We start from the raw sequence: 25,118 nt of genomic DNA on the forward strand, positions 1-25,118 counted from the left end.
AAACCTTTCACTAACCACTGAGAAGTTAACTCCCAGGCCATAAAGTCCGTTCTGCCCCTTCATCTGTCACGCTGGATCTTTTATGATGATCCTGGAAAGCATGGACTTTACCCACTATTCCAGCCCATTCTCCCCCTAGAATTTTAGCTCAAGAAGCCAAATTTTGCAATAAAAGTTGATGTTTTTACGTGATGTCTTGTAAAGAGTGAAAATCTTATTTGATGTTTTTACATGATGTCTTGTTAAGAGTGAAAATTTTATTTGATGTTTTTACGTGATGTCTTGTAAAGAGTGAAAATCTTATCTCCTGTCTTTTATCTAGAATTTTTATTACAGAAGTCATACAATTTCATTACGGTCAATTTAAAAACTGTGACAGTGTGACATGAGAAGTCACCTTTTCATTCTCCCCTCTATCACATGACTCAGTGGTAACCACTGGTCACAGTTTTATATATTTCCACACAAAAATCTCTTGTTAGCATGCAGATATGTATGAAATATGGGTTTTTACTAAATACGAAATCATTCATTTCCATTCATTTAGCAAAGATGAACTGAAATTCGTTCTATGAAAAGCAGCATTCAGTTTTCTTCATGGTCTTTCAAGTCAATACATACAAATCGATTTTAATCTTTTAAGAGTTTCTCATGTCCTGTTGTTTATTTTTTTTTTTAACGATTTTATTTATTTGTTTGACAGAGATCACAAGTAGGCAGAGAGGCAGGCAGAGAGAGGAGGAAGCAGGCTCCCTGCTGAGCAGAGAGCCCAATGCGGGGCTCGATCCCAGGACGTGGGATGGTGACTTGAGCAGAAAGCAGAGCCTTTAACCCACTGAGCCATCTAGGCTCCCCCTCATGTCCTGTTGTTTAGATGTGACACAGTTTTTTCATCTATTCCCTTATTGAATTATAATTGTTTTTGCTTTTTTTTTTTTTACTATGAAAATACTGCAATGAATGTTCTACCTAATATACTTGTATCTCTAAGTACCTAAGATAGTATTTCTGAAGGATATATTCTTATAGGTGGGATTTCTAGGTCATAGAATGTATGCTTTTAATTTCTCACAATGTCAGGTTGCTCTCCAAAAGAATTTATAGCGACTTATACAGTTATAGGCCTGTCTGTATGAAGGTGTCGATCCCACCTCCCCCATTTCTAACAATATCTAATGTTACCGTGTTATCTCCTCTACTAATTTCATAAGCCAAAAAAAGGTATTTTATGTGTATTTGATTATTAGTGGAGCTGAGCATGTTTTATTTCTTGGTCAATTACATGTTTTTTTTATGAATTGCCTGATCATATCCTTTGCCCATGTAACTCGGGTTTTTGATATTTTCTTTAGCTACATATATTTTAGGTGTGTTTTTATTTGAATCCATGTTATTGAATACAGTAACTGCTAGCCACACATGGCTATTTAAACTCATGAAAACTAAATAAAATTTAAAATTCAGTTCCTCTGTCACACTGGCCATATTTCAGCTACTCAAGAGCCGCTCGTGACTGTTAGCTACCATGTAGGACCAGGCAGATATAGAACATTTCCATCACCACAGAGTGTTCTAGACCTGGTGCTTCACATAAAATGCAATCTGACATTATAATTCACTAGTATACATTGATTACTTGAAAATTTCTGTAGTTATCTTTAATGAATTAAACAATTTTATATAAAGTTTTTAATGTTTAATCATGTCTAATGGAGAAATCTTCAATTCCATAAATGGTTTTTTTCCTTAATTTTTCTCATGGCATTTATGTTGTGTATCAGATATATTACTTCTTACATAAAATTTTATACCAAGAAGACATACAAAGATATACAAGGCATTATGACATTGGGTAGTAAAAATTTGTTCTTAAGCATCAACGATCTAGGCTGCTTCTTTTTTTTTTTTTTTTTAGGTTTATTTAAATTCAAGTTAGTTAACATACAGTGTATTATTAGTTTCAGGGGAAGAATTTAGTAAATCATCAGTTGCATTTAACACCTGGTATTCGTCCCATCAAGCGCCCTCCTTCATGCCCATGACCCAGTTACCCCGTCTTCCCACCCACCTCCCCCCTGCAACCCTCAGTTTGTTCTTTGTAGCTAAGAGTCTCTGAAGGCTTCCCTCCCTCTCTGCTGTTATCATATTCTTCCTTCCCTTCCTCTATGGTCATCGGTTTTCTTTCTTAACTTCCACATATGAGTGAAATTGCTAGTTATTTGTAAAGATCTGGACTTCTAAAGAAAAAAGTATAGCTTTGTAACAGGTGATTTAAAAAAAAATTTTAAAAAAAGGTTATTTCATAACCTTGAGATTTGGCTAGAAGGGTTAATGAGAGTAGTGTTTGGGCTCATTTTAGATTTAAATTAATTGTTTGGCTGAAATAAATCAGTTTAACTTAGGGTCTGATTTGTAAGTTATTTGCCTTGTGATTTCAGGAACACGATGAAGTGTGTCTGGCTGGGGTGGCCCAGATGTCCATAAGAATGGGAGACATACGCCGAGGGGTTAACCAGGCGCTGAAGCATCCCAGCAGGGTCCTTAAAAGAGACTGTGGCGCCATATTGGAGAATATGAAGGTGTGCTTGTCTCTGCATAAATATTCATGGGTACTTTCATGTAATAAATTCAGTGTTTTACTAATCTCCTATTAATTTAGCAATTTTCAGAAGCAGCCCAACTGTATGAAAAGGGTCTCTATTATGACAAAGCAGCCTCGGTTTACATCCGCTGTAAGAATTGGTAAGAATTGGCTAAGGCTTGTTCCTAGCAGGTGTGGAAATGAATGGGTCCTGGTGGTGTCCCCTCTTGTTTCCTTGCGGTTCCTCCCTCCTGGACATCCTGTTCCCTCTTCTCTTTATCTCCTTCTTCTTCTTCTTCTTCTGTGAGCTCATGTTCTAGTTCACTTTCCAAAGAACAGTATGTCCTATCAGTCTGGTGTGGGGAGATCTCTGATCAGACAAGTTACTAGGGGAAAAAGCTCTGTTGTCCCCGAAGAGCTCAACCACTGCCTTGACTTCCCACAGAGAGGGAGGGCAGGGATGTGGGGTCAGAAGGAAAAAACGTCCGCTTCTATCTATAGGAACCAAGATTTCTTTAAAGATTGTGATAACTATTTTGAATCCTTAAAACTAACATTTGATTGTAGGACGCTGCCTCGGGTTTGAACACAGTGCTGACATTATTCTCCAAAACCTGCCTTCTAGGGCCAAAGTTGGTGAACTTCTGCCTCGTGTTTCTTCCCCAAAGATTCACTTGCAGTATGCCAAAGCGAAAGAAGCCGATGGAAGGTTTGTACAGATTCTCAGATTCATACAGACTTAAAGCACTGTGTAAGTTTGATAAATTAACCATCGACCTTTGTAACCTCTGCAAAAGGCAGAGTGGAGGGAGGAAACATCTTTTGCCTTCATCTGGCCTGAATGCTAGAATGTTCAGTGTCTCCCATAACTTATATACCTCAGTTGATCCCTTGTATATTCAAATATAGGCTACTGTCTCTTTGTATTTGAGAGTTTAATATTAAAGTTGATATTTTTGATATAATGTGGCATGAAAACAAAGTGATCATCATTTTATTACGAAGGATAACATGGATGCAGAGGATAAGAACAGTGAAGAAATACGAACTCCCCACCCACGATTGCTCAGGGAGAGCCACAAAACAGCGTCAAGATACAGTGATGGATAGTTAATATCCTAAACATACAAACATTCCCAGCAACATGCTATAAGAAACTCAAAGTGAAGGATTCCCAGAGGAGGAAACACAACTATGAAATTGTATTTTGTATAAACATGAAAAAGCTCTACCTCATTAAATGTCTTACTAGAATGGAAAGAGCTGGATGGAGAGCTGGTGGGGAATGAAGAGAAGTCTCAAGCTCCATCTAGAGGTTGACTCGCAAAGATTTTTTTTTAATTTTTTTTTTATTTATTTATTTGATAGACAGAGATCACAAGTAGGCAGAGAGGCAGGCAGAGAGGAGGAAGCAGGCTCCCTGCTGAGCAGAGAGCCTGATGCAGGGCTCCATCCCAGGACCCTGGGATCGTGACCTGAGCCGAAGGCAGAGGCTTTAACCCACTGAGCCACCCAGGCGCCCCAACATGCAAAGGTTTTATAGATCACTTTTTGCTGTACCTATAAATGTGAAATATTCTGTATGTTCTGTTTTCTAAAATAAGCTTATATCACTATTTTAATCTTCCCACTCCAAAAAAAAAAAGTAAAGTGTAAAAGATTACATGGTTCAGGTGAGAAAATGCATTCAATATGAATATTTTACTGTTAAAGAACACATTTTAGTGACATGAGTCCTTATATTCTTTCCGATGAAGAAGTAGTTCAAGAAAAATAAGAAACCACCACCAAATGGGCGGCTCAGGTGGTTAAGCATCTGCCTTTGGCTCAGGTCATGATCCGAGAGTCCTGGGATCAAATCCCACATCAGGCTCCTCACTCAGTAGGGAGCCTGCTTCTTCCTCTCTCACTCCCCCTGCTTGTGTTCCCTCTCTCGCTGTCTCTATCTCTCTCTCTCTCAAATAAATAAATAAAAATTTGAAAAAAAGAAATCACCATCATTAAAAAATTGTCCCATTTATTGGCATTTCTCCCCAATGCAACAGTGTTAAGAAAGCTCTTCTGAACTAAGTGATTCTTACAGATACAAAGAAGCTGTTGTGGCTTATGAGAATGCGAAACAGTGGAACAGTGTCATCCGCATCTATCTGGATCACCTCAACAATCCTGAGAAGGCTGTCAGTATTGTCAGAGAGACCCAGTCTCTGGATGGCGCCAAAATGGTAGCCAGGTAACAGAATGCATGTTCTTTGGAGTTCCAAAACACTAGACTTAGAAGAAAGTCTGCACTTCCCCTCATCAAATACATTTTGTACAAAATTTTTAAAATTTTAAAACAAAATTTTGAAACAAAAAATTTTTAAAAGACTAAATATTCCCTTTGAGTTTAGGGAATATTTAGTCTTTTAAGAATTTTTTGTTAGGTCTGAGTATTTAAGTTCAAATTGTGTCTGTTGCAGTCAGTGTGTGAGAGTAATGCTTTTCTAACACAAGCCTATAGTGTAGAGCTGTGGTGTGCCTGATTTTTTTCAGTGGCTTCTCATAGTTGCAGAAAGATTTTATTTTGTCAATGACACACTTACTTGAAATGAGTCAAGCTGATGAAAGTAACTTTGTTTTAGGTTTTTCCTACAGTTGGGTGACTACGGGTCTGCCATCCAGTTTCTTGTTATGTCCAAATGTAATAATGAAGCTTTCACACTGGCTCAGCAGCACAACAAAATGGAAATCTATGCAGACATTATTGGTAAATACCACTGTTTGCCCTCATTTCTCTTAAAAGATTTGTATCACAGGAATCCTCGACTCTTACGATCCAAGTTTCGGATCGGCATGCCCCAAGCACATACCCTCACACCACTTACATATAAACATACGCATATCTGTATGGTACTTGTCGGATTTCAGGATTCCTACTGTCTCAAAGTGAGATGGAATAATAAGACCATTTTCAAAAATTCAGGTTTTGGGGGGACCTTTAAAAGAGGTCCGATTTCCCAAATTCTGCCGTTTGTCAACCAGTGTTAAAACAAGGTTCCAAAATGAAGGTAATTGAAAACACATAAGAATTTTTTAAGAAATATTTTCATAAATGTTTTAAATTGACTTATAAATTCAGATTATATGATTATACTTGGATGAAGAGTGATATAAGTAAGCAAGATATGATTTTCCAGAAGAAAGTCCAAAAGAGAATTTTTCTATTCTGAGAACACCTGCCTAATAGGTTTTCTTCCCTTGTTTGGAATTATTCTTAGAAACCACTGAAATAATTTTGAGATTCATATATAATGTTATTTGTGGTGCTATTTTGTTTTGTTTTGTTTTTATTATGGAAAAGTACACATAACATAAATTTACCATTTTAGCCATTTTTACATGTACAGTTCAGTCATATTAAGTACATTCGCATTGTATAACCATCACCACCACCCATTTCCAGAACTTTTCCACCATCCTGAACTAAAACCCTGTACTCAGTGAACAGTATCTCCCCGTTGCCCTCTCCTCCAGCCCCTGACAGCCACTATTGTACTTTCTTTGTCTATAAATTTAACGATTCATAGTGTGTCATATAAGCGGAATCAAAGTATTTGTCCTTCTGTGTTATTTTGGGTTTTTTAATTTATTTACTTATTTTTATTTATTTTTTTAAGTGGGCTCCATGCACAGTGTGGAACCCAATGTGAGGTTTGAACTCACAACACTGAGATCAAGACCTGAGCTAAAATCAAGACCCAACACTCAACGGACTGAGCCGTCCGGGCAACCTTGTGTTATTATTATTTTTTTTTAATTCACAAAATGACCATATAAGAATTGATGATAGGATTTATGAAAAAGTCTTTCTTTCAGTCTTTAAGGGAACAAATAGGTAAAAGCATCTTCTGATATGTTACAAAGCCATTCAGATAATTGGAGAAAATAAACAGCGAAAGAAAAAGGAAATACAGACAAAAGCAACGTTATACTCATTAATGTTTAGCTTGACAGATGACACTTCTGTCTCAACACTGCAGATCACCACAGCACTAATGCATTTGAGTTTTTTCATTTCATAAGCATTTTTTTACGTGCGCGCACACGCACACGCGCGCACACACACACACACACAGTTACTTTTCTCCACCTTTCTTTACCCTCTTCTCCCATAAACTTCCTCTGTACCTTGGGCTGGAGGCCCAGGGCTGTCGTTCTATTTGGTACATTAATGGACCTCCGACTCCTCTGTGTAAATGTAAGCAATGCTTTTAGGTCCTTCTCCCTCTTTGCTTAACATATAAAGAAAAACAGTATCTTTAAGTGGCATCTATGGGCTACTTGAATATTACCTCCTTATTTAAGACATTTGTATTAAAGTTGGCCTATGATTGTTCTGAAACTCTAAGCCCATCGCGACGGCGATTATAGTCCTAGTTGTTCCTGTTGTTTCAGGAGAGGAGAGAAGGCTCTGAAAGATCGATAAAAGTCACAAAGGGTAATGTCAAACCACAACCTAGATTCTCACAAAGCCTCCTCATTTCCTGTCCTGATTCCTGTTTGAGTGAAAAGAAGATGGAACAGAGTTGATATTTGGGATAATGACGGTGAAGGGGTTTTGTGAGGAAAACACTCATAGCAGCACTGATCTTCACAGTTAAATTTTTTTAATCATCTGATTTTAGGTCTTATTTTTAAGTTAACAATAAAAGGTAAACACCTTTTGCGCAGATATTTTACTCAATGAACTTCTGTCATAGGTTCTGAAGATACTTCGAACGAAGACTATCAAAGCATCGCTTTATATTTTGAAGGAGAAAAAAGACATTTTCAAGCTGGAAAATTCTTCTTGCTGTGTGGCCAGTATTCACGAGTTAGTATTTCCCAAGAAAATACACATTGAACTCCATGGGAATGCTTAGGGGAATTTTTTTTTTTTAAGTTATCTCTATGTCCAATGTGGGGTTCATACTCATGAGCCTGAGATCAAGAGTCACATGTTCCACCAACTGAGCCAGCCAGGTGCCCCAGAAATATTTTAAAATATATTATGCTCCCAGACACCCAGATCTGAAGTCTGAGTTAACTTTAAATCCTCTCTCTCCCACAGCCAGTCACATTCTTCCTTTGTAGTATCTCTGACATCTGTCCCTTTTCATTCTACCTACCATCGACTTAATTCAGACCTGGATCACCCCATTTATTATTTGATTATTAAAATATTATTTCTGTTTTCCCTGTTTTTAGTTTCTGTCTCTATAACACCCTACATTTTGTTCTCCAAATGGTGCATACTTGCATTGCAAAAGAGCCCCACGGCAGGGGTTCTAGCAAGGACAGAACTAAGCAATGTTGTGCTTTCATTGTGTGACAGGTTGGGGACTACTGGTTGGCACCTGTTTGGTTTGACAGAAATAGCTTCTGCTACCAGAACATTGTTGCCTTTCAGGAAGTGGTCCTACTAGTGCCCGATCAGAGGGTTTTTCATGAGAAACAGAAGTCTCAGTCTCCCAATTTTAAAATAGGGACCCAGATATTTGTATAATACCTCACTCACCAAAAAAAAACCACTATGTGTGAACTCAGCCTTCTGGCCACCAACTTAGAGTTTCTGGCCACTTAGATAAATAATATCCAGACTCCTTAACTGACACTCAAGAGAAGTCCCACAAATTGACCAATGAGCCGGAACTTCCCAACCAGCTGCTGGCATCCAGCTGTTTCCATTGGAAAAAACCTATATTCCTGCTAGCCTTTTCCCAGTCCTTTTCTCATCTAGATTCTCCTCTTCCCCACCTACCATGGACCCGTTCCTCTTCAAGTCCTTTTTCCTGGGTGGCACCTTTGGGACCATCCCCATGTAGATCAACTTTTCTTCCTCGGAGCACCTATGAAAACAACCAGTCATACTGCCCCTTTGTCATTTAAGCTTTTATAACCTTAATATTCTTCATAGATGTGGTGGTGTAGTGTTGTGAAATTAGCCCATTACGCCTTAAAATAATTGGTTCCTTACATCATGACATTACACAGATCTGTCCTTCCTGGGATTCTCCCCAGCAGCCAGCACAGTCTCACGTATGTAGTAACACATGGGCAGTAGATACCTGTCAGACGAACATATGAATGAAAATAATTATTTCTTCACAATGAAAAAGGGCTTCTTTTTCATTCTCCTCTCACCGGAAGTCTGAACAAAATTCTGTAGAAGGTTCACTGGATCCTTCCATCGCTGAGATGGCACTCAGCCCTTCTAGAGTATATTTTAAGACCAGACAACACACGCCCCTGGCTGAGAGGAGGGTACTTTCAGGAACTATCATTACTTTGAGTGTGTGAAAGCTTTGTTTTTCCCCAGGGTGAAAGCAGGCTGCACATTTTCAATTGCTATGCAATTCTCATTTCAGGCACTTAAACATTTCCTGAAATGTCCGAGCTCAGAAGATAATGCGGCCATAGAAATGGCAATTGAAACTGTAAGTAAACTCTGTAATGTGAACCTTTGAGAACGCCAATGTGCAAAATTAGACATGCAGAAGTAGACCAAAGATTGTGACCAGTTCCCAGGTACCCATCATCTGACTTCAGCAGCGATTGACATGTGACCATTCTTATGTTATTCATACGCCCACCTCTTTTGCTGTGTTATTTTAAAGCAAGTCATTTATTTATAGGCACAAAATCTGTCTATAAAAGATAAGAACCTTTGGATTTTCTTGTAGGTGTAACTTGTATGCAGTAAAGTGCTCAGATCCTAAATGTAGAGCTCATTTTTTTCGTATGAGTACACTGGTGTGACCCCTGTTGAGATCAAGATATGGAGCATTCCCAGTTTCCAGAATGCTCTCTCATGTTGCCTCCCAATCAGTGCCCCCAACCAGGGGGAACCACAATTCTGACCTCTGTCCTTATAGACTGGTCATATCTGTCTATGTATTTCATATAAATGGCCTCATACATATTTTGTACTATTTTGTGCCCAGTTTCTTCCAATCAAGCATTAAGTCTGCTAATGCATTGTATTACTGCATGCAGCAATAGTTCCTTTTTTTAAAAAAGATTCTTATTTATTTATTTTTGTGATAGAGAGTACAGAGCATGAGCAGGGGGAGGGACAGGGGGAGAAGCAGGTTCCCTGCTGAGCAAGGAGCCTGATGTAAGACTCGATCCCAGGACCCTGAAATCATGACCTGAGCCAAAGGCAGATGCTTAACAGACTGAGCCACACACGCACCCAGCAATAGTTCATTCTTACTCTTGGCTGTGTAATAGTCTACTGTACGACTGTACCACAATTTATTTATCCATTATTCTGCTAATGGACATTTGGGTTGTCTCCAGTTTGGGCATATTATGAACAAAGTGGCCATAAATCGGTTCATGTCCTTTGATGGACCTAACACTCTGCCTTATTGGGTATATATCCAGGAGTAGAATTACTAGGTCATTAGCTACACATATTTTAGCTACACTAGGTACTGCCAAACATTTTTTTCAAAGTAGTTGTACCAATTTACCCTCTATCAGCAGTGTGAAAGAATTTAGTTGCTCTCTTTACTGACAGTTACCAATCTGTTTCATTGTAACTACTCTGATAGGTGTATAGTGGTATCTCAGGGTTTTAATCCCTTTTTCTAAAAACTGATAATACTGAGCAATATGGATATTGGGTATATTGGGTATCCTCTTTTCTGGAGTGCTCTTTAAATCTTTTTTTCTAATTTTTTGTTGTATCATCTCATTCTTACTGATTGTAGGACTTTTTTATAATTTCTAGATACAAGTCTTTTCATCAGATATGTGTATTGTGAAAATTTCTCAAGCTGTGGCTTGCCTTTTTATTCTTCAATGGTGTCTGGATGGAAATAAATCAACTTACAAATCTTTTCTCTAATGGTTAGTGATTTTTAGTCCTATTTAAGAAATCATTGCCCATTCTATATGTTTTCTTCTAGAGATTTGATTGTTTTAGCTTTCTTATTTAGGCCTATGCCTATCCCAAATTAACTTTTGTGTATGGTGTGAGGTAGACGTCAGGAATCTTTTTTTCCCATATGGATATCTGGTTTGATCCAGCACCATTTATCAAAAGACTATTTTTTCCACACTGAATTATATACAGCATTTGTCATAGATGAAATGACCATTTTTGTGTAAGTCTGGTGTTGGATTCTATATTCTTTTCCATTGATTTGTCTCCCCTATACCACTACCACACTGTCTAAATTGTTGTGTTGTATGTATTCTTTACTATAATCTACTTTCTACCTCTTTGGATTTGCCTACTCTAGACATTAATATAAAGGGAACTATATATGTGACCTTTGTGTCTGGCATCTTTTTTTTTTTAGATTTTATTTATTTATTTGACAGAGAGAGAGATCACAAGTAGGGAGAGAGGCAGGCGGGGGGAGGCAGGGGAAGCAGGCTCACCACTGAGCAGAGAGCCCGATGCAGGGCTCAATCCCAGGACCCTGGGATCATGACCTGAGCCATTTTCAAGGTTCAATTGTGTTGTAGCATGTACTAATACTTCATTCGTTTTTATGGCTGAATAACATTCTGTTGTAGGACTCTACCACATTGTGTTTGATAACATTTGGGTTGCTTCTACTTTTGAGCTTTTATGAATAATGCTGCTGTTAGCATTTGTGTACAAGTTTTTGTGTCTACTTGTGTTTTCATTTCTCTTGGGTGTATACCTAGGAATTGCTAGGCCATATGTTAGCTCTGTGTTTAACATTTTGAGGAACTGCCCAACGGTTTCCCAAAGCAGCTAAACCGTTTGACATTCCCAACATTGCACTGCAGTTTCTCTAACAGTCATTCCTTGACATTATCGAACATCTAATTAGAATGCAAATTTCCCCATCTCCTGTATTTCCCACTAACTGATAACTAAATCTAGATACTTGATCAGACATAGATTTGATATTTTTAGGAAAATGGCTTCATAAATGGTGCCATGTACTTCCTATTTCATCACGTTAGTAGGCTTTTTTTTTTTTTTTTCCCTTGTTAGGATTCGGTTTTGTGTCTATTTTGGATCTGTTTAGATTTTTTTAACTTAAACTCAGTTAGTCAGCATGTAGCGCATTATTAGTTTCATAGATAGAGTTCAGTGATTCTTCAGTCTTGTGTAATACCCCACACTCATACATCACATGCCGTCCTGCCTCACCCAGTACCCCATCCCCCCCTGCCCTGCAGCAATCTGTTTCCTGTGCCTGAGAGTCTCATATGGTTTGTCTCCCTCTCTGATTTCATCTTGTTTTATTTTTCCCTCCCTTCCCCTATGATCCTCTGTTCTTTCTTAAATTCTATATATGAGGCTTATATCCTAATCAGCTCAGGCTGCCGTAACAAAATACCACAGACTAGGTGACTTAAAAAACAAAAATTAATTTCTCACAGTTTCTGGAGGCTAAGGTCAAAGGGCCAGCCAGTTTGGTTCCTGCTGAGAGCTCTCTTCAAGGCTTGTAAGTGGCCACCTTCTTGCTATGTCCACATGTGGCCTTTCCAGGAGATCACTCTCCCTTCCTCTTTTCACGATACCACTGATCCCATCGTAAGGGCTCTATCATCACCACGTCATCTAACTCTAATTATTCCCAGAGGCCCTGTCTTCACATACAATCACATTGTGGGGTAGGACGTCAACACATGAATTTGGGAGGTACATGAACACTCCGTCTGTAATAGCCCATAATTTGTCATCTCTCTTTTTATGGTGTTATGATCGATTATTGGATGTTGAAATGGTCAGCCCGATCCCCTCCATTGTAAGGTTTCCCATTGGCTTTTCACCTAATGATCTCAGCAGCCATTAATATTTATTATCTAGATCCATGATTTCATTAGGGGTTGCAAAATGATGATATTTGATTGTCATTCCTCCTGAATTCCACATCAGCTGTTTCGGTACACTAAGATAAAAGAAAAGGAGAATAAATACTTGATTTTTTTCCCTTTGTTTACTAGTTTTGAGAATAATGAGGTGGTTTCCTAGCATCCTCCAAAGGTGACCTCCAGAGGTGTTCTCGTTTTTAATCATAATACGATATAGCCTGTGTGTGTGTGTGTGTATCCAAGATATGAATTATGAGTGAATTATAATTTGTTTGGGTTTTATTTTGTTTTAGATTCCACATATGAGTGAAATCATGTGGTATCTTTCTTTCTTGAACTATTTCACTTAGCATATATTCCTGTGTGTGTGTGTGTGTAGACCAAATCTTCATTCATCCTATTGCTGGGCACTTGTTTTCATACCTTGGCTATTGTAAATGCTGCAATGAACATAAGGGCACATTTCCTTTTTTTGGATTAGTGTTTTTGTATTCTTTGGATAAATACTGATAGGTAGAATGGCTGGGGCATATGGTAGTTCTATACTTAATTTTTTGTGGAATCTACATACTGTTTTCCATAGTGACTACACCAGTTTAAAATCCCACCAACAGTCTACCAGGGTTCCCTTTTCTCCACATCTTCTCCAACACTTGTTATTTCTTGTCTTTTTGATAATAACCATTCTGACAGGTGGTAGGATATCTCACTGTGGTTTTGATTTGCATTTTCCTAATAATTAGTGATGTGCAGTATTTTTCCAGTGCCTGTTGGTAATTTGTATGTCTTCTTTGGAGAAATATCTATTAAGATCCTCTGCCCATTTTTTAATCAGGTTGGTTGGTTGTTGAGTTGTATGGATTTTTTATATATATTTTGGAAATTAACCCCATATTGGATATAGAATTTGCAAATATCTTCTCCCGTTCAGCAGGTTTCTTTTTCCTTTTAGTAATGGTTTCCTCTGCTATGCAACCTTTTAGTTTGATGCAATACCATTTGTTTACTTTTACTTTTGTTTGCCTTGTCTTTGGAGTCAGATCTATAAAGACATCACTGAGACTGATGTCAAGGAGCTTACCCCTCTCTGTTTTCTTTTAGGAATTTTATGGTTTCAGGTCTTGCATTCAATTCTTTAGTACATTTTGAGTTAGCTTTTGTGTATGGTGTATGAAAGTGATCTAGTTTCTTTCTTTTCAATATGGCTTTCCAGTTTTCCCAACTTTGTGGCAGGAGGGGGGAGGGAAGCAGCAGGTGCACCTGTCTTGTTTGCTTTTATTTTATGATTTATTATTTTTTATTTTTAAATTTTTTTTTTAAAGAGAGAGCACAAGCACGCAGTGGGCAGTGGGAGAGGGAGAGACAGAATCTCAAGCAGGCTCCACGCTCAGCATGGATCTCCTGACCCTGAGATCATGATCTGAGCTAAAATCAAGAGTCAAATGCTTAACCAACTGACCTACACAGGTGCTCCTCCCAACGTTTTTATTAAAAAGACTGTTCTTTCTTCATCGTATGTTTTTGGCTCCTTTGTCACAGGTTAATCATCCCTATACGTGTGGGTTTATTTCTGGGCTCTCCACTCTGTTCCTTTAATCTGTGTGTCTGTTTTTTACTAATACCATACTGTTTTTATTACTGTAGTTTTTCATACAATTTGAAATCAGGGAGCACGATTCCTGCATGCAGCCTCCTTCTTTCTCAACATTGCTTTCGCTATTTGGGATCTTTTGTGGTTCCATACAAATTTTTAGAATTATTCTAGTTTTGTGAAGTATGCCATAGGAATTTTGATAGGTATCACACTGAGTATTAGATTGCTTTGGGCAATAGGGACATTTTATTTTTAAGATTTTATTTATATACTTGACAGAGACAGATCACAAGTAGTCAGAGAGGCAGGCAGAGAGAGAGGAGGAAGCAGGCTCCCTGCTGAGCAGAGAGCCTAATGTGGGGCTCAATCCCAGGACCCCAAAGGCAGAGGCTTTAACCCACTGAGCCACCCAGGTGCCCTAATAGGGAAATTTTTAACAATATTCTTCTAAGCCATGAGCATGGAATATCTTTCCATTTATCTGTCTTCTTTAATTTCTGTCATCAGTGTCTTATGGTTTCAGTATACAGGTCTTTCACCTGCTTGGTTAAATTTGTTGCTAGGTATTTTATTTTTTTTGATGTGGTTGTAAGTGGAATTATTTTCTTAATTTCTCTTTCTTATATTTCATTAATAATGTATAGAAATGCAAGAAATTTTTGCATATTGATTATATATCCTACAACATTTATTTATTAGTTCTAATGGTTTCTTGGTGGATTTTTTAGGGTTTTCTATTTATGGTATCATGTCATCTGCAAACAGTAACACTTTAACTTCTTCCTTTCCAACTTGGATGCCTTTTCTTTCTTTTTCTTGCCTAATTGCTGTGGCCAGGTACCATTTCTTGCCCCAGACCTGGAACCAAGCATTTCTCTAGGGAGTTCTGATTCCTTTCAATGAGGAATAGTTTTAGAGACCATAATTTGGGTGCTAGGAATATTCTGTTTCTAAGCCTTTTCAGTATAAATGTTGGCACTTTTTATTGTGACATAAAAATTAGTATTTTCTAAAAGTATCTGAATTTGAAGCTGCGGTAGAATTATTAGAGAATGGAAATTATTCTCTAGCCATCTACATTTACACTATACATCTGCATTTTTAATTATAAAAATAGTTACATTCTCTGGTTTTCTCTGCATATCCACAACCTTTTCCAACACCTACTTCCTCCAGAAAGCTGGACTCAAGACTTCCAGCAGCTCTCCAGAATACATATCCTGCCTTTCCTACCAAAGATGGACTGGGATTCTGGCCCCAAATTCATAAATCCAGAAAGGCTCTGATTTGGTTAGTTCAGATGGCCATTCCAAGATTAAGCAACTAGTGGCCACAGGGATGGAATATCTTGCTTTGGCAAACTGGGTTAAATTCCCACCCCTTGACATTCCCATTTATATGGTCATGAAGAAGGGGGTCCTCTGAGGCACCAAAGTCCCACTAGAACCCACGGTTGAAATGGAAGTGGGAGCATTTCTCAGAAAAGTCAAAGGAATCAATATCAGACAAAAGTGGTTTGAACATCACCTACCATTACATTTCTCCTTCAGATTAATAGTCCTCAAGTGCAAGGACCCATTTCTTCATAGAGTATTTAGCACATCATGGGCACTCAGTAAATATTTGCTGACTGAACACACGTTGGTTCCCAGCTCAGTGAATGCATTATATAGATGGTATAAATTCCCTTCCAATCCTCCATTCCTTTCCACCCTGAGACCCCCTCCCCTGACTTGAATTTTCTTATAATCTGTGCACTCTTACCTGCTGACCCCATAATTGAGAATATCTTTAAAATATTCATACTTCACCCATCCCTACCCCACCCCACCCCCATCCTCTACCCGTGACGTTTCTGAAATACATTCTTGGTGTATGTGTGTTGATGTGTGTGTAGAAGAGCCCTAGTTGGGAACCATTACCTGCGTAAACCCATGAGATGGATGAGAAAGATAGGTCCGGTAGCTGGGTTGGGGGCCTTCCTGCCTCTTTGCAGTGAGCTTCTGGCTTCACCTCTCTGTAAACCTTCTCTATGAGGTCTCCACCAATCTCTTACTTGCTAAATACATGAGTTTCTTCTCAGTCTTTATTCCATGTTATGGCAGCATTGTATGCTATTATACTACACCTTTCTTGAAATTGTTACTCCCTTAGAACACTGCTTCTCCCATTACTTCTCAGATAGTCCCCTCTCAACCTCCTCCACTGACTCCTTTGCTCCTTAAATGTATGTGTTCCTCAGCATTCTGTCTCCGTCCTCCTTTTAATTTTAATTCCGAGTGGCCACATCTGTTCCTTACTGCCTCTCCTTTCCATTTATCTTACCATTTTGGGTGTGCTCAATGCTCTGAAATTCAAGTTTAACCATGTGCCCTTATTTTCACTTGCTGTACCTGGCAACACCGCCTGCTTAGGACCAGTCCAAGCCCTTTAAGAGTATTAACTTCTTTAATCCTTAAAACAGTGCTGTGAGTCAGGTATTATTTTTATCCTCGTGGAGGTCCCAAGAGTCACCTGCTGAAGATCACACCGGTGATCTTTTGACCTCAGGCAGGCCGACTCCAGAGCCCTTGCTTTAACCATGTCTCTGTACTGGCTCATTCACCATCCACCAGAGCCATCCGCCAAAGCCATCGAGATGAGGAACTGTACAGGATTTCTCTTCCTTACAGCATCCCTTCCTTACAGCAGGCGTGAAAGCAGAGGCAACAGATCTATAAAAGCTTAGCTTTCTTGCACTGACACACAAGTGTGTAGAAATTCTGCAGCCAAAAGAGCCTCTCCCCTCCACAGGTTCGCTACAATCCCTTGTCTACAAGGAACTTTCTAACTTCTCTTAATCCTTTCCCCTGAGGAGTAGCAAGCTAGGGTTGCTCTGGAGCTCCTGTTGTTTCTTGGCTCACCCCTTTTTTTCTGGACACAAGACTCTGAAGCCTCCTATTCTTGTCAATAATTAATTATTCCTCCTATCTAAACCTAATACATTTCCTGTGGTCCATAATTTTTCCTGATCAACACCACACAACTCATGAGGGATTGAACTCTGACCTTCATGCAGGTGACTCTCAGACCTAGGTCTCCAGGCCAGCATCCTCTCCCAAACTCCACCCACGCTTCCAGCCGCCTGCCCTCTTCTGGGCCCCAGTGGCCATACTTTTCCTGCTTTTAGACTTCAGTTGGCCACGGACAGGTGCATTTCCTTGGGGACTGCTGGAGATGCAGTGCTTGATGCTATGCTCTTGCAGAAGGCCCAGTTCCTATGCTCAAGACCCTATTATCTAGATGTCATAGTCACTTACCTTAAGGAAGTTTTTACCGAAACATTGAAGAAGTGTATTTTGTGTGTGAAAAAAAAAAAATGGCCTTTTAATATAGCAACTTAGAGAAGCTATAGCTTCGAAGGATAGACTTTTATTATTGGAGACTATAAACGAAATAAGATCCTGAATTTATATCCTGTCAGGCACTTGACTTCAGGTATTTTTACAATTGTTTTTTATTCCATTTCCTTAGCCCAAGATTATTTGTCTCCCCCGAGTTCCCCTTCCTTTCTAGTTTTAAGATGCCGAATTATGGTTTCTTTATGGTTTCTTTCTCTTCCTAAACAGGTTGGTCAGGCCAAAGATGAACTTCTGACCAGCCAGCTGATAGACCACCTGATGGGAGAGAGTGACGGCATGCCGAAGGTACCAGAAATGCCATTTGGATTTTATGGAGTTTAGTTATGATCTGACTTTATTCTGCCCTGTTTTTACCTACTATGGCTTATTGAATTTTCTGTCTGAATACAGCTTGAGGTCTGCTAGACAGACCGTGCATTTTAGAAGCTATTGGATATATTCATTCTTTGAAATTGGCACGGCCACCTGTGCAATAGACGCAGCCCTCCCCCTCAAGATAACAGTTTTTACCACCCACAGTTTTCCTCAAAGGTTAAAGGTTGTATTTGTTCTGGGAACTATGAAAAATATTATTAGAACTATGAGTTAGCATTAATCCCTAAAAATCATATACTTTGCTCATATTTCAAAAGATATGGGAATGAATAGCGATCATATTTAGCATGAAAGTAACTCACTGTAAATATAAAGGAGAAATAAATTATTAAGAAAATATTTTCAAAGTATGTGACTTGGGAGTTCATGCAGACATCAGTCTTCTTTCAGTCCTGATGAAGATGGTCTCCTTTGAGAATACCCTTGAGCTTTTCTTCCCTTTTGCTTTGATGTTTGAGGTGATTTTCTTATGAAGGAAGTCAAATTACTGATTTGGAGAGAAGGTGCCAGAATGTCCTAGCCGGAGAGGATTATAGAGCAAACATGATCCCCAAGTCCATTTCCAGTGTTTCACAGATAGAGACACGGAGACCCAGGGGAGAGTAAGTTAACCTACCAAAGGTTAAACTCTTCAACTCTTACTAGCCTGCTCACCTGATGTCCACTTATTCTAATAACCAGGAAACCAGCGTAGGAGATTGTCTGGAGGTGAAGAGAATGAGAATAAGAAATAGTCAAAGGCCAGAGTTTTTTGTGGACCAGTGAAATTGATATGGGTATAGCAGTTTTTGAAATTTTATGAAGTTGGTACATCGTATGAGAACACATTTGGATTCCAAGCACACAGGAGATAACTCTGGGGTTAGAGGGTTAGGAACACAGACTCTGAGGCCCCATCACTGCGGCTTGATCCCAGCTCTGGAAAGGCCCTCTTGGGTTCGTTTCTCATCAGTGCAATTAGCATATAGCCGTGCTTTTCTCCCAGGGAGGGCATGAGGTTTTAAACACATTAATAGTTCTCAAGTACTGAAAATACGACCTGGTGCATATTAAACTATGAATAAATACTGGATAAATAAATTCTTTATTCAATGGATTTTTTTAAAAAGACTATCCAAAGTGGATTCCAACAGAAATGCAAAACTGTAGGTGTTTCTCCCGTTCACTAGTGAAGACAGTGACGTTTCTGTAACGGTTTGCGTATTAGGATGCCAAGTACCTGTTCCGCTTGTACATGGCCTTGAAGCAGTACCGGGAAGCCGCTCGCACCGCCATCATCATCGCCAGAGAAGAGCAGTCTGCGGGTAGGTCCGGGCTTCGTGTTTTTCCAGATTCAAGGAGTGGAATCAAGCTCCAGCCCCTTTGCTGCACAGGAAATAGTAGCCCTTTTCTAATCTGGGTTTGCTCTGAAGCCGGAAGACTAGGGAAAGGACCGTTTCTGGGTCCGAGGGAAGTGAGACAGTGCCCCATCGCGGAGTACCTCCGCTGACGCCTTCTGTTGACCACGCTACGTCCTCTCCCCTTCATGGCCTCGCAGCTCCTGGTCCTGGACGGACCTCCCCGCCCTCGCTGGCCCGCAGCCCCTCCCCTACACTGTGCTGCACTTTCCTTCCGTCCCATGTGTTTGGCTTGCACAACAGGAAAGATACTAGAAGATGGGAGATGATGTAGCTAAAGTTAGGATTGATCTCGTTCGGAATAGCATGCAGGGACCGTTGATAGAACCTCCAGGACACGGGGCGCCTGGGTGGCTCGGTGGGTTAAAGCCTCTGCCTTCAGGTCAGGTCATGATCCCAGTGTCCTGGGATCGAGCCCCGCATTGGTCTCTCTGCTCAGCGGGGAGCCTGCTTCTCCCTCTCCCTCTGCTTGCCTCTTTGCCTACTTGTGATCTCTGTCAAATAAATGAAGAAATAAATCTTTAAAAAAAAAAAAAAAAGAACCTTTAGGATAGTTCCATTCTCTCACTTACATGCTCTCGAAACATTATTGACGAAGAGAATTAGTCTGACATCTTCCCTAGTTTTCACAGGCTGATTCTTTTAGATGTTCATAAATACAGAACACGATTTTGGAAAATATGGAGTTAAGTCAGTTATTACTGATCTAACACCTGCTGCAGGGTACATGGCGGGGGCTCAGGACTCGGGAGACTGAGCCATGGTTCCACCCTTAGAGAGTCCTGACTTGGTGGGGGAGACAGCAGATTCAGAGCTGTTGTGCAGGCCAAGAAGTACCAGAGTGGGAAGGAAACCCATTAGAAGGGCATGGGGACAGGGATCCCCCTCATCCTGAGGGTGGGGGACATGGGGAGTTGGAGGATGGAGATGAGAGAAGACAACAGAAGTTTCAGCTGAGCATCGACAGGCTGAGCTGGCCGGAGATGATGGGGGGAAGGGTGTGCAGGGGGGACGGCAGCAGGGGACACAGGAGCACCGACTATGGCGCGGGGGAGGGGGAGGGCGAAGTCGGGTTAGGATGGTAGGCGGAGGCAGATCCTGAAGGGTTCAGGTCCTTGGCTCAGGAATTGGCCGTCAATCCCTAAGGCCCTTGGAGGGTTTTTATGTTGGAGTGTGAACTCCAGGTCTTTCCAAGAACACTCTGACGTCAGAGTGGAGGCAGAACAGAGAGGAATACCGATGCTGCTGCAGAGAGATGGAGAGATGGTGAGAAGCATTTAATGGGCCTGGGGCCAGGCTGGATTTGGGAGACTTAGAAGGCTGACCCCAAACTTGATGACCCATTGGCTTTGGGGGCGGATGGTTTCCTTAGGAAGAGGGAGATGTGTCGGCGGACACCATTTTCTCTCTGAGGGACCAGCTGGACATTCGTACCAAGAGTTACTGCAGGAAGAACAACTATGCTCCTTTATATAAGAAATTATGAGGATATTGCTAATAACAAAATCTTCTTACAAAACAAGGGCCACGCACGTTGTGAGGAACACCAGGTGATGTATGGAGTACTGAGTCCCTGTATTGTATACCTGAAACAAATATTACGCTCTGTGTTCGCTAACTGGAATTTATATAAAACCTTTAAAAGAATAAAATAAAATGAGGGCCCACAGAAAGGCCTCAGATTTCATCCTTTGCAATAATGTCATTTTGCCACCTTTTTTTCTAGGAAACTATCGGAATGCACACGACGTTCTCTTTAGCATGTATGCAGAACTCAAATCCCAGAAGATCAAAATTCCCTCTGAGATGGCCACCAACCTCATGATCCTGCACAGCTACATCCTAGTGAAGGTGAGACCCTTTGAGGGACTTGGGACATAATCTGCCAAGGGAGGTTATCACCTGAAGGGATTTCTTATGGGCACCTCTCCGTTGGATTAGAGTGAGTTTCTAGATCTCTGTTGTTAAGTGGAAAACAGCAACATACAGGATAATTATACAGTCTGCTACCCGTTGGGTGCAAAAGGGTTAAGAATAAGAATGAATATATATTTGTTGCAAATAAAATTAGAAATAGACTCAAAGTCTCGCTAGCCAAAGTAGTTTGCTAACGGGAGCACGACATGGGGCAGAGGCGACGTGACAGCCATCTCCATTGAGGGGACGAGAGGGAAAGCAGGTTTCTCTGTGGATGTATTTCTACCTTGTCTTGATTTTGAAGCATATAAATGGATTACCTGGTCAAGAAAAATTTACTTAAGACATTTTCATCTAACCAAAGTTTACTAGTTTATTAATTCTAACATGGTAGATTTTATACAATTCTACAGTTTTTAATACTATTTAGTTTCTATCTGAGTATAAAAATGGTACATATTCATGGAGAAAATTTAGAGAATGTAGAAAAGTGTAATGAAAAAGTAACTGACCCTTTAAGTCCATCACCAGATAGAACAGCTATTAACTTTGCGCTGTGTATATCCTCTATACTTGGTAAATACACGTATGCACTATTTTTTCTTACCACATTAAGATTATATTTATGTCCAGTTGTGTATTCTGTCTTTTCAATTAGTAATTTTTCTTTGAAGACCTTTTTTATTTGATAGAGGGAGAGACAGCGAGAGAGGGAGAGGGAGAAGCAGGCTCCCCGCTGAGCAGGGAGCCAGATGTGGGACTCGATCCCAGGACCCTGAGATCATGACCTGAGCCAAAGTCAGAGGCTTTAACCTACTGAGCCATCCAGGCACCCCTCAATTAGTAAATCTTAATAAAAACAAACTATAGCATTCAAACCTCAAATACTTGTATTGTAATTTACATAAAAGTTATGTGTAAATTGATGTGAATTTTGTAATATATTTATACACATATCTCTATAAAGATACAGACAGAATCCAACTCACATGTTTTTCTAAATTTTCATTATATCAAAGTACATCTTCCCATATTAATGCCAATTTGGTTTCCAGTCCAGTCCCCAAGATCTTAATCTTGACGGTACCTAGGATAGAGGAGGCGTGTTATGAATGACTAAGATCCTAATTATGATCTCTACCAGTGCTGTCCAGAACTTTCTACAGTGTCGTAGGTGCCAATGTCTGGGCTTCCCCATATGGTAGCCAGCATCCTGGCTATGGAGACCGGAAATACTGCTGGTGCAAATGAGAAACTACATTTTTTTATTTTATATAATTTTAATTTTAAAATTTAAATAGCCATATATGGCTAGTGGCTACCATATTCGGCCACACAGTTCTGTAACACTGATGGTAAGGAAAAAAATGAGAATTCTGGCTTGTAGCCCTGGAGAGTACATTTCTCCTCAGAGCAGCGGAAGGATCCCTTCTCTCATGTGGAAAGGAGTGGAAAGGGAGAAGGGTGGGCTCTCTCATCTGCAGACGTGAGTGGTGGTGCCATGTGTTGTGGGCACAGAATCCAGCAGAAAGGCGCTTTTGGGGGTGGAAGTCAGGGAATCCTACACACAGCCCTCCGGGACCAGGGCTTTCTACCACCCTAAGGCACAGGGATGGTGCTCAAGCCTTTTTCTTTTCATCTGGCCCCGAGAGCCGGCCCATCCCTGGCCGAGGACTGACCGGGCACCCTCTTCCCCTCCCACTGAAGGGCACCGCGGGACTCTTCCCCATTTGCTGTGGTTCTCGACTCTTACGCAAGCACCACCCTTTCTCACGATTTTTAACTGCTCATGGTGTCAAAAGGGAAACTGTGAAACCTTTTCCAGTCAGAATACATTGACGTAAAAATGTCCCAGGCATCTTTGAGCCAAAGACTGAAGAAAGTCAGCCGCGCTTCAGGGGCTCTCAAGACAGCTTTGGTGGGTGCTTCCTCCCAGAGCGGGGGCAGGGATTTGGGCTGAGGGACAGCCCGGGACCTTGGTGTCTTCATGATGGAGCTGGGCTGTCTGAGGCCCAGGGAGTCAGCAGAGGACAAGCAGCAAGGGAGTCCCTCCCCCTTCTGGTATTTACCGGGTAGCCGTGCTCAGGAAGTGACGCCATCAGCCGTTGCTTGGACCTGATGCCTGGGAGTTACTCTCCGCTCACGCTGCACGTTCTCACCAAATACCAACCAGTTCTGCCTCCTATGGCTCTACTTCTCTCCACCCCCACCCCGAGCCCACAACCCCCCCCCCCCCCCCGCCCTCTCCCACCTCTGGGGGCTGCCCCATCTCGCTGTGTGATACGGCGACATCATGCCTCGGCCCTGTTGGCTCTCCAAGCCTCCTCTCATCCTATGCGTCAAGGCCCCCCTCATTCTCAGTACTCCCCCAATCTCAGGCCTTCCGGCCGCCGCTGCCCCCTTGCCCTCTTCCTTTAACAGCTCATCCTCTCTTTCTGCCTGAAAGACTTGGCTTTCAGGTCTCACAACAGCTTGGCAAAGTTGGCATTATTAGCGCTCTGAAAATGGCCTGTACGAGCTGGATCAGGGATTTGAACTCATGCCACGTGGTCTGGGGCAAAGTAAAAAGCAGAGCGTAGAGGGGGGTAAGGTCGGTGAGGCCACAGGGTCAGGCGGCGCTGCTGGAAGGAGAAACAGAGAAGAACTCCCAAGTGCCTTAAGCCAAGTAGGGCTGCGAGGATCATGGGACAGCTCGTTCAGCATCATAATGAAGGAGTTAATTATGTGGGGGAATAAAGCATGAATTAGGGTTAATTAAAATCTCTTAAGAGCAACATACGTCATTTATTTCAGATTCACGTGAAAAGTGGCGATCATATGAAAGGGGCACGTATGCTTATCCGGGTGGCCAACAACATCAGCAAATTCCCATCACGTACGTACTGTTGAGAAGGACCTGTCCCCCACGTGTGGACCTCAGTGTGGCACTGTAAGATTGACAGTCACTAACCCCTCCAGCCACTGTTCTCTACACAGATTAACTCATTTATTCCTCACACCCACCCCAGCAAGTAGTCTAATGGGACCCCAAGACCACCCCCAAGTTCACTAGGACTCACACAATGCAACCCACAGTCGTGCCGGAGGCTAACATTACAGCAGAATACAAACCCGGAGCAGCAAATGCAAAAGGCACATGCACGGGGCGAGGTGTGGGTGAGAACCAGGTGCATGTTTCCGAGTCCCCTCCAGCAGAGTAAACATGGGACACACTCCTCCAGCAGTGAGGTGTGTGACAACACATGTAAAGTGTGTCTACCAGATGCGCTCATGAGAGGCTCAGGGCCCAGGGCTTGTACCGGGCGCTGTCAGATTCCCAGAAAGCAAATGTTCAGCGTAAACCACACTGTTTGTGCAAAGAGTTCAGGTACAGTGAGCCACTCTGATCTGGAAATGGGGGGACGCCTGGCTGGCTCAGTGGGTTAAGCCGCTGCCTTCGGCTCAGGTCATGATCTCAGGGTCCTGGGATCGAGTCCCACATCGGGCTCTCTGCTCAGCAGGGAGCCTGCTTCCCTCTCTCTCTCTCTGCCTGCCTCTCCGTCTACTTGTGATTTCTGTCAAATAAATAAAATCTTTAAAATGCAAACTATTTAAAAAACAAAAAAAACTACACCCGTGGGCACTGTTGTTTTCTCTGTTTTACTGGAGAAGCAAGCAGAGGGGAAAGAAGTGAAGGGCACTTGCCCAAGACCGCACTGTTCAGCTAGTAAGTCTGACCCTGTTCTCAGCCAGGCCACCGCCGCTACAGAAGGTCCCCTCATTCTTTTTTTTTTTTTTTTTAAGATTTTATTTATTTATTTGACAGAGAGAAATCACAAGTAGATGGAGAGGCAGGCAGAGAGAGAGAGGGAAGCAGGCTCTCCGCTGAGCAGAGAGCCCGATGCGGGACTCGATCCCAGGACTCTGAGATCATGACCTGAGCCGAAGGCAGCGGCTTAACCCACTGAGCCATCCAGGCGCCCCACTAGCAACATGTCATTCTAACATTCTTCAGTTAACAGACTTCCTCACACTCTGTGTCGGGG

The 25,118-nt window shown here is 41.3% G+C and overlaps 1 protein-coding gene across 1 annotated transcript in view; it reads left to right on the forward strand.

The window, feature by feature from the left end:
* The window catches only part of WDR19 (WD repeat domain 19), a 99,348-nt gene that overhangs the window by 60,242 nt on the left and 13,988 nt on the right, over positions 1 to 25,118 (forward strand). Inside the window, exons 22-32 of the mRNA XM_059382634.1 lie at positions 2,439 to 2,579; positions 2,660 to 2,742; positions 3,207 to 3,290; positions 4,665 to 4,811; positions 5,203 to 5,327; positions 7,321 to 7,433; positions 8,968 to 9,036; positions 17,612 to 17,689; positions 18,987 to 19,083; positions 20,903 to 21,027; positions 23,887 to 23,968. Coding sequence (XP_059238617.1) covers positions 2,439 to 2,579; positions 2,660 to 2,742; positions 3,207 to 3,290; positions 4,665 to 4,811; positions 5,203 to 5,327; positions 7,321 to 7,433; positions 8,968 to 9,036; positions 17,612 to 17,689; positions 18,987 to 19,083; positions 20,903 to 21,027; positions 23,887 to 23,968 — 1,144 coding nt within the window. The remainder of the gene's footprint in view (positions 1 to 2,438; positions 2,580 to 2,659; positions 2,743 to 3,206; positions 3,291 to 4,664; positions 4,812 to 5,202; positions 5,328 to 7,320; positions 7,434 to 8,967; positions 9,037 to 17,611; positions 17,690 to 18,986; positions 19,084 to 20,902; positions 21,028 to 23,886; positions 23,969 to 25,118) is intronic.

Source organism: Mustela nigripes, chromosome 1 (genome assembly GCF_022355385.1).
Source record: "Mustela nigripes isolate SB6536 chromosome 1, MUSNIG.SB6536, whole genome shotgun sequence".
Taxonomy (NCBI): Eukaryota; Metazoa; Chordata; class Mammalia; order Carnivora; family Mustelidae; genus Mustela; species Mustela nigripes.